Here is a 12,485-nt window from a genome sequence, read left to right as displayed (position 1 = left end):
TTTTGTGAAATGGATTTAAATAATAGCATATGCATTTAATGGGACAACATATATCATATGTGATGAGTAAATAATTACATTTGAAATGTTCATTTTTAGTTGAACTACTCTTTTAATAATGTTCATCTTTCTAAGTGCACTTTCTCAAGAAGAACTAGATGATTCACAGCTGAAGATTGAGGACATTGTGCAAATGGTTAGTGTTACTGCAGCACTGAAGTCTCTCTGATTTGTGTGTATAGATGTCATTTATTCATTCTGTGTAATTATGTGTGTTCTCCAGTGTGACTGTCCGAGAGTCGAATGCTTTGAGTCACTATCAGCGATGGAACTAGCAGAACAAATCACTCTACTGGACCATATTGTGTTCCGGAATATTCCATATGAGTGAGTGTATCACTTTACTTTAGAGTGCTTTATTCTTAAATAGTTGGCAATTTACTATACAGGTACATCTCAATAAATTAGAATGTCGTGAAAAAGTTCATTTCTCCTTTCTAAGTTATTTCAAAAAGTGAAACTTTCATATATTTTAGATTCATTGCATGTAAAGTAAAACATTTCAAAAGTTTTTTTTTGTTTTAATTTTGATGATTAGAGCTTACAGCTCATGAAAGTCAAAAATCAGTATCTCAAAATATTAGAATATTTACATTTGAGTTTCAATAAACGACCATCCCTACAGTATAAATTCCGGGTATCTCTTGTTCTTTGAAACGACAATAATGGGGAAGACTGCTGACTTGGCAATGATCCAGAAGACGAACATTGACGCCCTCCACAAAGAGGGCAAGTCACAGAGGGTCATTACTGAAAGGTGTGGCTGTTCACAGAGTGCTGTATCAAAGCATATTAAATGCAAAGTTGACTGGAAGGAAGAATTTGGGTAGGAAAAGGTGCACAAGCAACAGGGATGACTGCAAGCTTGAGAATACTGTCAAGCAAAGCTGATTCAAACACTTGGGAGAGCTTCACAAGGAGTGAACTGAAGCTGGAGTCAGTCCATCAAGAGTCTCCACGCTCAGACGTCTTCAGGAAAAGGGCTACCAAGCCACTTCTGAACCAGAGACAACGTCAGAAGCGTCTTACCTGGGCTGTGGAGAAAAAGAACTGGACTGTTGCTCAGTGGTCCAAAGTCCTCTTTTCAGATGAAAGTTAGTTTTGCATTTCATTTGGAAATCAAGGTCTGGAGGAAGAGAGGAGAGGCACATAATCCATGTTGCTTGAAGTCCAGTGTGAAGTTTCCACAATCAGTGATGATTTGGGCTGCCATGTCATCTGCTGGTGTTGGTCCACTGTGTTTTCTGAAGTCCACAGTCAACGCAGCCATCTACCAGGAGATTTTAGAGCACTTCATGCTTCCTTCTGCTGGCAAGCTTTATGGAGATGCTGATTTCGTTTTCCAGCAGGACTTGGCACCTGCCCACACTGCCAAAGGTACCAAAAGCTGGTTCAATGACCATGGTGTTACTGTGGTTGATTGGCCAGCAAACTCGCCTGACCTGAGGTATAGAGAATCTATGGGGTATTGTCAAGAGGAAGATGAGACACCAGACCCAACAATGCAGATGAGCTGAAGGCCGCTATCAAAGCAACCTGGGCTTCCATACCACCTCAGCAGTGCCACAAACTGATCACCTCCATGCCACGCCGAATTCAGGCAGCAATTAAAGCAAAAGGAGCCCCTACCAAGTATTGAGTACACATACAGTAAATGAAAATACTTTCCAGAAGGCCAACAATTAACTAAAAATGTTTTTTTTATTGGTCTTATGAAGTATTCTAATTTGTTGAGATAGTGAATTGGTGGGTCTTTGTTAATATGTTACCCTAAATCATCACAATTAAAAGAACCAAAGACTTAAACTACTTCAGTCTGTGTGCATTGAATTTATTTAATACACGAGTTTCACAATTTGAGTTGAATTACTGAAATAAATGAACTGTTCCACGACATTCTAATTTATTGAGATGCACATGTAGTAGCATTGCATGATGTTTAATAGAGATGTTTTACTTTCCAGGGAGTTTCTTGGTCAAGGCTGGATGAAAACGGAGAAAAATGAAAGGACTCCATACATTATGAAGACCAGTCAGCATTTCAATGACGTGGGCAAAAATTATAATCTATAAACATATTAGTAGTACTACTAGTATTTTATAAAAAAAAATAAAGACAGAAATATATTAAATATATATTAAATATATTACATTGAATTGTTTTCTTTTGAAACTATTCATTTTCTGAACAGATGAGTAATCTGGTAGCGTCTCAGATCATGGCTCATGCAGATGTGAGCTCCAGAGCCGCATCCATTGAGAAGTGGCTGGCCGTGGCTGATATATGTCGCTGTCTCAACAACTACAACGGCGTGTTAGAGATCACATCTGCACTGAACCGCAGCGCCGTCTACAGGCTAAAGAAAACATGGGCCAAGGTTTGCAAACAGGTGAGTCAAAAAAAGCCTCACAGATTCCATAGGATTGTAAAATAGGGTGGCCATACATACACCCTAATTTGCTAAAACGTCTGGGTTTTGGCTTTGTTTTCCTACTGACATGCTCTCTACAGTCCTCAATCCTCATACATTTATATGTATGTCTATTTGCTTTGCTTTGATTGTTCTCTGTAGATTCCACCTCCTCGCACATCACGATTGGTGCCTGCATGCTATTGGTCAAACTAGGGATGCACGATAGTAGTTAAATGATTAATTACGATTATTTTGCTCAGAAATGTAATCATGATTATTGTCATTTTTACCTTTCATTAGAATTATTGCACTTTCACATAAGCACAAATCAAAAGAATATCAACTCGCATGGTTTGCTCAGAGATTTAGTCACATTAAACTCTATATGTTTGTTGTTTTATTTCAGATCATCAGCACTTTTTATTTCATAATGTAGAGAGAGCTTGTGTGCATGGTTGCCAGATTGGGAAGATTAAGAAAACTACTGGATGAAATTGTATCAATTTATAAAAAATATTGGGGGACTTAAACTCTTGAAATCTGGCAACCCCAGCCATGAAAGCCTGTGGAGACTTGTTCCCAAAGCAAGATTATGCATATACCAAATAAAAATGAAACATTTTTAGGATTATAACCAGCAGGCACATGTTTAATTAATTGAAAAAAGCTGAAATCCTGATCACGATTAATATGCGATTCATAATGCAGACCTTCAATAATTACCTTCAGCAAGTTTGAAAAGAAAAGTCCCCCGAACATATATATGAGAAAAGGAGAATTTATGGTCCCCCTATGTAAACAAACAGTTTTTGTTGATTTTAACCATGTGGGATTTTGTTAATTATCAGACCAAGGCAGTTATGGACAGACTGCAGAAGATAGTTTCATCTGAAGGGAGGTTTAAGAACCTGAGGGAAACTCTGAAAAAGTAAGTTTGTTAGATTTGCACAGAGTATAAAAATATATATACTCTGTGATTTTATGCTTAGTGGCGTATTTCATCAACAGCTGTAACCCTCCGTGTGTGCCCTATCTGGGCATGTACCTGACGGATTTGGCGTTTATCGAGGAAGGAACGCCCAACTTCACAGAGGAGGGTCTCGTCAACTTCTCTAAAATGAGGATGGTATTTACACAATTCTTCTGCTTGTGGTGTTTGTAGGACGTCAAATCTGAGGATTTCAAAAGACATCAGTGAACCGGTCTTCAAATGTCTCTGTTGTTTTTCACAGATCTCACACATAATACGAGAGATCCGACAGTTTCAGCAGGCGCCCTACAGGATTGATCTGCAACCCAAGGTACCGTCTAAATGTATAGTGACATTATGGAACAATTATAGATAAAGAATTGCTTTAGGCATAGTGCACATTTCAAGACAGAAGCTCATGCACAACTTTAAACCTGTAAAACCTGACATGTATAATAAGCAGAAAAATTTTACTTTTTGGACTTGAATTTTATTCAGAGACACAAACTTAGTAAAATATGCAGTTTGGTGCCAATGCTGATTATTTATATGATGAAATTCTGATGCTTGTAATGTAGATCAATGAGATCTTTATAACAGTACAGCAGATACTTACATAAAATGATATAAATATCATTAGTCATTCTATATCTCCAATAATATGTCTTAGTAAGACAAGATTGAAATGATCCAAACATATAATGCAATGCAATCCAATGCTGAGTGAGAGATCGTTATAATCGTTCCTCAGAAGACGTGAGATGTTTTGGAGGCTTAGGTAGATCATTCCTCCACTCAGGAACAGTGAAAGTAACGCTTCTGGAAAAAGACGTTCCTCAAAAGATCATCATGATCAGATTTGAGACGCACTGATGAGCTGCTTCAGTCCAGTATGTGTTCATCTGGAAATAAAACTTCAGTTGTTCTTACATTTACTTTATAAAAATCTGTGAAATAAGTGAAGCAGCAGCTAAAGGTGGACGTTTGTACAATTACACCTTTTACTTGCTAAAAAAAAAGTCTAAACTATCAATCAGACGACAAGGCATGGAGTAGATTGAGTGTGACAGGTTTAACAGCAATGTTTTGGTCATGTTGAACATTTAGAAACCTTAGAAATTTGCATATTAAATATGATACAGTAGTTTTATAGGTTTAAAAGACAGACTTTGTAGTTGGGTCTCAATTTATGTAACACATTGCTGTTTTTCTCTCAGGTAACACAGTTCCTCCTCGACAAGACTCTTGTAATGGACGAGGACACGCTTTATGAATTATCTCTAAAGATTGAGCCAAGACTCCCTCCTGCCAACTAAACCTGATGATAATGTTTACAACCAGACTCAGATATCAAGTAAGAAACTTTTCATATAGTCAGTTTGTGGGAATCTAAAATGAAGTCTGTCAACAACAACCTCTCCATATATTTATTTCATTCCATAAAATTTTGTATCTTTTTTGCTGTAAACTCAGGTTTAAATGTGCCTTTTTGTCAATATTATGTACAGTTATAATATTTCATAGAGCATATTTCTAGCATGATGCATTTTAATAACAATTTGATAATCTCTCTTTTTGCCTGAATGCAGAATATTAGTTCCATTTTTAAAGTCTGATCATTCCTTTACTATAATGAGAATTTGTATGCGTGCAAACGTGTTCAGATATCAAAAATGTGTGTGATTGTCCAATTTTGACAAGCGAGTTTCTCAGTCAGTCTGCCCGCATGTATGACAGTCATGTCAGTACTTTGATCCACTGGAGTTCGCTGAAATGTCAAAGCTCAACCAAGCACGTTTATGGTTTACCAAAATAAACATATTTTTACATTTGTCATTTGTTAATATTAGGTGTCATCTGTTTACACAGCATGTTGCAATGAGGCTGCATTTGCTCATTTAGCATGTTTCTGTTTGTAGAAATTTTTTATATTTTCTGGCTTTATGTGTTTTTATGAATCTGTTTTATGTGTTTGCATGAATCTGTACTTAATCATATTCTTAATTCTTCTTTAAAAAAATTTTTTGTCTCTACCTTTTGGATTAACAATAGCAGATTCCAAGCATTTGTTACATATTTTGTACACTTCAGAAATACTGTGATGGTACCATGATACAGTGATGGTAATACCAAGGTACTTTTGTACTGATTTATTATCATATCTGTGTACTATGGTATTATACACCATACTGTTATGTGCAGAAAAGATGCTTTTTGGCTGATGCAGAAGAAGTGGTTTATTGTTGAGTTTGATATGAGCAGGGAATCATTCGCTAGTTTACAGTTTTTGGTTGTTTTCATAAAGTTTACAGCACCCAGCTGTATCTGATTTTACACAAATGTTTAAGTGGGCATTTAAGTCTGTTTTTGTACAAAGAGAATAATTGTTGTTTAATTCAAACATGGGTTCAGCACAGTGTCCTGTTTATTTAATTGGGTATATATTCATTTATTTGAACTTTTAGCTGGAAACTTAGATATTGTAAACATTAGGCAGCCCTGCATTGTTGTTTTTTTATTTAAATCATGCTGTTGACTCATGCACACTTTCTAAAGAAGGGTCTTTTTTTCATAAGTGATTTCAGTCAATGGCATAAATGTGCTGTACATTTATCCATGATGTAGCTGTAACTTTTGAAATAAAATTTGTCTTATCTTCTGTATGGTTTGTTTTCCATTTATGCATTCAAAAGATGAATTATAGCAAAAGATCATTTATATAAACAACATATATTTTTTATCATTCTGGCTAGCTAGCTTGCTGCCCGTCTGTGCAAGTTCCTTTATAATGGGATGAAATTATTATTGTGATTTAAAGAAGTATTCAAGATATCCACTTGTCTATTCCAGATGTTGTTAGCATGTGAACTTGACTTCACATTTTACACACTGCACCCACGACTGCTGACGGACACTGCCGTATTAGCAGTGACCCCACCATGAATCCGTCATGTTTATCTTCACGCAAAAGCATTTAAAAGCAGCGTTCAAGTAAGAAATGTCTTCTAATTAGAGCTACAGAAATTATTCATTCAAGAGCAGTGAGTGATTTTCTGCTTTTATTTTATTGTTTGGGTCATATTAACCGCGTAGACAGCTATAGGTAACTCTATATTTTGCTGCTCACTTAATACACGGATCTAATATAAGCATGCGATTTCTTTCCAGCTGTTTACCTTCACAGACATAACCGACTGTGTTTTTGTAACTTATGTCTGTTTTTAACATAAGCTTGTGTGTATTTGACAGTTTAAGTGCAATAAGACATGAAAGAGAGCTTAGTTTAGCACTCACATGTTGAGTGACAGCTGCTTTCTGTGCGTGTTTTGGATGTGCACGTTCAGAAAACCGTATATCAGAAGTTTCAACTGATTTGGCTTTAAAACGGCACGATAGACATGATAATCAAAACCAAACATGTTTTTTTAGCAGAGTATCTGATGTACGAGGTGTAAAGGCACAGCCCTATTCTGGAAACGCATTTAAGGAAACATGCACAAAACAGCGTCTTTCTGCTTCCACTTAAAATAGGCATTTTTAAAATTATATAATAAATGATCTGTGGGGTATTTTGAGCTGAAACTTCACAGACACATTCTGGGGACACCTACATATTGTAAAAAGGGGCATAATAGGTGCCCTTTAAAGAGCTGGTAGTGGTTCTATTTAAGAGGCTGCATACAGTGCAAAATGTTGGACTATGGCGGCAAGTCTCAAGGACAAGCCGGACGACAGACATGGCTTATGACCTGGCACTTACGTGGAAGAGGATTGGCCATCAGGTCCACTTCTAATCCCATATCCTGGGAGGAGCGCCAGCTTCCCTCACAGACTGTGTGCTTCCTGACACAGCCTACTGTAGCAGAGGAGACTCTACAGGTAAAACTCTCTTCTCTTATACTACTTACTCACAAAAAAAACCTTTAGCTAATTTTGAGAATTAGAATTCCAGTAACTGGTAAGAAATCACTCATCGCTTTCCATTAAATTATAAATATTGAAAATGCTGGATGCAAAGTGGTAAACCAACAATCAGCTATTTGCTTGGATATATACTTATTAACAAAGTGTAGTGTATATTTGGTACAACTTTTAATTAAACAGATTGCAGATGCCTATATAGATTACTATTTCAATAGGAAGCATTTGTTGGAATCACTGTGCCATCTTGAAGGACAGTAAGCAGGATCTCGTTAGTGCTATTCTCCTAACATTCTCGACTAATCCTTGAGTTAAAAGCCTAATAATCCCCCACAACTCCGTCGAGAGATAGACCTTAAACCACAGTCCAGTGCTGACGGGCCACCTGCTTAGAAGCATCACAGAGTGTTCATGGTTTTGCTGTATAATATAGATCTGAGTTCAGGCTGCCAGATTCTGGTTGGGTCCCGTGTATGCTTGTGTGACCGGTTCAGAATGTCACGACTGAGCACGAGGCCTCAGGGTAGACTGGTGCCAGTTGGGGCTCCGTTCCAAACACTTCATGTAGTCTGCTACTCTATTAATAACACTTTCACTTTTAGAGTTCCAGTTGCAGTCAAAAGGACTTTGTCAAGGATGTCGCCAAATGTTAAAGTTTAAGAATCTGCTGTGGAGAAACTAATATTAATTGACCAAATTTTGGAGAGGTGTATTTAAAATGTATTTTAAGTGTTCCTTTGTTTGGTTTCTTTGACAAAATATTACAAAGTGGTGTTTGATTTGACTACTAAACTATGCCTTATATTTAGGACAATTCTCAGAAACATTATAAAGGTTCCTCCTTAACTGTCCTTTAGAAACTGGTGAAGGACAATTAGTAAAAGAAAGTATTAGAGTTAATCAACCAGTCTCTTAATAAGGTGACCAGTCAGAGACAAGTAAATCAGGTGATACTTGTCAGCTTAGGGCACCATCAACTACTGTAACACAAAATTTAGTTTGATAGCTATAGTCTTAAAAATAAGCTATGCTCATTGTGAAAACCTCGCCACTTTGTTCTACCAGTGCTGATCCCGTCAGAACTTTTTGACAAGAAACGGTGTGAAGATGGCAAGCTCATTCGCCAAGGTGATGTCGAGCCGTACCACTGGCTTGCTCATGGCAAGCCTTGGAGCTGGTGCTGTGGCAACTGGTTACTTAATGAGCGATAATGCTGCCGCCTCTGCAGATCAGAGGAGGAAAATCTACCCTCCCAGGTAAGCACTTGAGGTTTGAGTACAATTACTTCCTATTGATAATATTGCATGAAATACAGCTAGTCATTATTTAATAAATATCTAGACTTGCTTTAAGATTACCATTTGTCACTTAATACATTGCTTATTCAGCAATCATATCAGAATCAAATGCATGAGAATCTAAGAAGGAGGGTGAGGTACTTTCTATTCCATCAGCTTACTTGCACCTGTTCTGTAATGGAAAAAATATGATCAGACGTAGAGGTCATGATGTACTGTGTGATGAAGTATCACACGTTAACTGAGTGAAAGGTAAATGGGTAGGAACATGACACTTAAGTAGCTTATGTCCTGTCCCACATGTCACCTTATTTGCACTACTCTAATAGATGCCAAAGACCAAATCAGATCAGCAGTCCAAGATTTGAGTTCCTTCTTTTAAGGAGCCAAATATGAAGAATTTCTCTTTTAGGCTGATCCAAAACCAACATCATACACCTAAATTAATACTTAAACCTTCAACTGAGAAATGAGCAGTCAGTCTCCTGTTACAGTCCTATAGATTTTGGATTTAGGCCCAGTTCACAAGAAGTTCATATGCCCCAAATACCTCCCTCAAGCATTGCGATCCTCTACACTGACTTAATCCTGGATAGACTTTCGGGTAGCAGTACACTACAAAGTCCTCACTAGTGTAGTCTCGTGATTTGACTGAATCTCCAACAGGTTCACCAATCGAGCCAATGACAATGACAACTATAGTATATAGTGGATGAGTTGTACAGTCTTATAGCAGTAGATAGAAATGACCTTCTGTAGTGTTCCCTGTTGCATCACTCTACTGCTGAACACAATCTTCAATCCAACAAGAATGCCATGGGGCATGATAGCCAACAATTTGGATGTCATTTCCCTCTCAGTCATCACTTCCACAGGCTCTAGGTCTAACCCAATGATAGAACATGACTAAAGATGTGACTTTGTGTTCCTCAACAGTGCTGACTACCCTGACCTTCGCAAACACAACAACTGCATGGCCGGTGCACTGACCCCGGCCATCTATGCCAAACTGAGGGACAAGATCACCCCAAACAACTGGACTCTTGACCAGTGCATTCAGACTGGTGTGGACAACCCTGGTCATCCCTTCATCAAGACAGTTGGGATGGTTGCTGGTGACGAGGAGAGCTATGAGGTACAGCCTAACATTCAAACTACCTACACGCTTTTTTTAATATGACATAATATCCAACTTCTCTTCCCAAGGCAGTTTTGTTCAATCCTTGATGAAAAGACCAGCTGGTCAATGGTATATGTTGTGCTTGGGATGCTGGCTACTTAACCAGCAAGACTTCCTTGATCATCCTGCTTTGCCAGAAAGACCAAGTTGAGGGTACAACTATGTTGGTCTGCTAACTAGACTACCACTAAACAACTTATACCAGCTTGGCCAAATCTAATTTATTATTGTATAAGCTGGACTTTTCAGCAGGTTCTGGCTTTGCCTCTCCTCTCTTTTCAAGGTAATGTTGTGCAAACTAATCTAGAGACAACACCCTTGACTTCTTTGCCAAATGATGTTGCAGGTGTTTGCTGAAATCTTTGATCCTGTAATCAAGGACAGACACAATGGCTATGACCCAAAGACCATGAAGCATCCCACTGACCTGGATGCCTCCAAGGTGAACGTCTGTTTTTATTTCTTTGTGCAAAATGAGTTTCTCAGATTCCCATTTAATTCTATTTCCTTCCAACATTTCTTGGTTGTTCTTTATCTTCCAGATCCATTCAGGCATATTCGATGAAAACTACGTCCTGTCCTCCCGTGTACGCACAGGCCGCAGTATCCGTGGCCTCAGCCTTCCCCCTGCCTGCAGCCGCTCTGAGCGACGTGAAGTCGAAAGGGTCACGGTCCAGGCCTTGGCTGGCCTGAAGGGAGACCTCTCTGGTCATTACTACAGCCTGGCTGAAATGACTGAACAAGAGCAGCAGAGACTTATCGACGTGAGTTGCTTCCATAAAGTTCTTTGAGTCATGGGATATTTTAGTGCTTGGTTGATAATGTGATTGGGATTAACTGAGCTGCTTCCACACATCATGATACTGAACTCTTCCTTTCATGCTGGCATCATGGCTTAGGAGCATTTTCTCTTTGACAAGCCTGTGTCTCCTCTGCTCACTGCATCTGGGATGGCCAGGGACTGGCCAGATGCTCGTGGGATCTGGTAAGGCTAGATGGAGAGAAAACAAGCCATGACAGTACAACCCCAACAGTCTCTGTAGTTCTAGACCATTCCTCCCATCTTCCAAGTTTTTTTATTGGTTGCATTTGACTCAAGAAGTGTTCCAAGTGTCTGGTCTTCCTCTAATTCTCTGATCCTCCTCCAGTTCCACCTACCTTTGTCTTCCTTTCATCCTTCTGTAGGACCACTTCCTGTTTGACAAACCCGTGTCCCCCTTGTTGACTTGTGCCTTTATGGCCCGTGACTGGCCAGATGCAAGAGGCATCTGGTATGGCTTTAGGAAGTTCTTGGCACGATTTGATCATTTATGTAACTAACAAGATATAAGAACACATAAGAACAATATAAATATTCTCACATTTGCCTGCAAGCAACCGCAAAGAACTGCATTCAGTTAAAACATTCATATGTAGCTTTAATGTTAGTTTGAAGGCATGATACTACTGCAAGATACTATTGATTCATAAAACAAGCAGGACTTGCTGGCATGACTGACAGCACAGAGCCCCTTTTTGTCTTTTAAACATCCCATTATTTACAAGGCATAACAACGAGAAGACCTTCTTAATATGGATCAATGAGGAAGACCACACCCGTGTCATTTCCATGGAGAAGGGTGGCAACATGAAAAGGGTGTTTGAGAGGTTCTGCAGAGGACTCAAAAAGGTAAAACCACACGTCCTTCATACTTTTAACAATTAACCAACTTACCTTGAGTTGTCCTATAAGGTTAATGTCTTCCATCTGTTGGCTGCCTCTCTGTTGGACAGGTAGAACACTTGATTCAGGAGAGAGGCTGGGAGTTTATGTGGAATGAACATCTTGGCTACATCCTGACCTGCCCATCCAACCTGGGCACCGGCCTCAGGGCTGGAGTACACGTCCGCTTACCAAAGCTCAGCAAGGTAACAATAATTACCTTTATCGTATAGTGAAAGCTTTCGGAAGTAAGGTGTATCCGTTGTTGAAATCTGTCTAATTGTAACAATTGCCTGTAGGACACTCGCTTTGGCAAGATCCTAGATAACTTGCGGCTGCAGAAGCGTGGCACTGGAGGTGTGGACACAGCTGCAGTGGGTGATACCTTCGACATCTCAAACCTTGACCGCCTGGGCAAATCCGAGGTAGGTCATTCAAAATCAGTGGGTTAATTTACAGAGTTTTACATGCATAAGTTTCTCAAACTCTGGTGTGACTCTGCTTTTCTTTACAAGGTGGAACTGGTGCAACTAGTCATCGATGGTGTCAACTACCTGATAGAGTGTGAGAAGAGGCTGGAAAAGGGCCAGGATATCAAGATCCCTGCCCCCATCCAACATTTTAAGAAGTGAGCAATGCTCTTTTAATGAAGGATGGACACAGCAAGAGAAACACGGACACTCCTTCACTAATCCCAAAACCGAAGGTCTTATATGTATAGAAAGCTCAATAAAATGAACCCTAATACTACAACTGCTTTCTTGTTTCTTTGCAACCACTAACATAATGTGCACACAGATAGCAACTGATAGAACGCTGCCATTGCAATCAACAAAAATGCTTGGTAGCAGTGTAAAGAGCTACTTTTGGTATAACAGCAATGTTCTAGTTTTGTAACGTTGCTTGTTTGCAGTCACAGTGTAGACATCTTGGGCCTCAT

At 39.0% G+C, this 12,485-nt stretch overlaps 2 protein-coding genes across 4 annotated transcripts in view; both read left to right on the top strand.

Annotated features, from left to right (window-relative positions):
• The window catches only part of LOC306865751 (ras-specific guanine nucleotide-releasing factor 2-like), a 61,854-nt gene extending 55,748 nt beyond the window's left edge, over positions 1-6,106 (top strand). The window contains exons 21-28 of the mRNA XM_079410520.1: positions 136-196; positions 284-387; positions 2,025-2,109; positions 2,253-2,450; positions 3,323-3,402; positions 3,483-3,600; positions 3,707-3,775; positions 4,662-6,106. Of these exons, the coding sequence (XP_079266646.1) occupies positions 136-196; positions 284-387; positions 2,025-2,109; positions 2,253-2,450; positions 3,323-3,402; positions 3,483-3,600; positions 3,707-3,775; positions 4,662-4,760 (814 nt within the window). The 3' untranslated portion in view covers positions 4,761-6,106. The remainder of the gene's footprint in view (positions 1-135; positions 197-283; positions 388-2,024; positions 2,110-2,252; positions 2,451-3,322; positions 3,403-3,482; positions 3,601-3,706; positions 3,776-4,661) is intronic.
• Positions 6,107-7,226: 1,120 nt separating this feature from the next.
• LOC306865763 (creatine kinase S-type, mitochondrial-like) lies at positions 7,227-12,297 on the top strand. 3 transcript variants are annotated; one of them, XM_079410554.1, is made up of 10 exons: positions 7,227-7,323; positions 8,431-8,621; positions 9,600-9,798; positions 10,190-10,285; positions 10,386-10,607; positions 10,743-10,828; positions 11,389-11,512; positions 11,617-11,751; positions 11,845-11,970; positions 12,061-12,296. In XM_079410554.1, exons 2-10 carry the CDS (start codon positions 8,473-8,475, stop codon positions 12,175-12,177), a joined length of 1,254 nt encoding a protein of 417 aa, XP_079266680.1. In that variant the 5' UTR covers positions 7,227-7,323; positions 8,431-8,472; the 3' UTR covers positions 12,178-12,296. The 3 variants fall into 3 exon arrangements, with proteins under 3 accessions (XP_079266680.1, XP_079266679.1, XP_079266681.1); XM_079410553.1 differs by lacking the exon at positions 10,743-10,828 and adding an exon at positions 11,029-11,114 and having other exon boundaries at positions 7,259-7,323; XM_079410555.1 differs by lacking the exon at positions 10,743-10,828 and adding an exon at positions 11,029-11,114 and having other exon boundaries at positions 7,272-7,323; positions 9,600-10,126; positions 10,223-10,285; positions 12,061-12,297.
• Positions 12,298-12,485: the final 188 nt, after the last annotated feature.

Source organism: Barbus barbus (assembly GCF_936440315.1).
Source record: "Barbus barbus genome assembly, chromosome: 47".
Lineage (NCBI taxonomy): Eukaryota > Metazoa > Chordata > Actinopteri > Cypriniformes > Cyprinidae > Barbus > Barbus barbus.
Note: the sequence above shows the minus strand (reverse complement) of the source record. Positions and strands in the feature narration are given on the sequence as shown.

Coding starts and splice junctions, on each gene's coding strand:
- LOC306865763 (XM_079410554.1), top strand. CDS start 8,473: ATGGCAAGCTCATTCGCCAAGGTGATGTCGAGCCGTACCACTGGCTTG. Junction 10,608..10,742: donor AGCAGCAGAGACTTATCGAC/GTGAGTTGCTTC, acceptor ATCATGGCTTAG/GAGCATTTTCTCTTTGACAA. Junction 11,513..11,616: donor TCTGCAGAGGACTCAAAAAG/GTAAAACCACAC, acceptor TCTGTTGGACAG/GTAGAACACTTGATTCAGGA.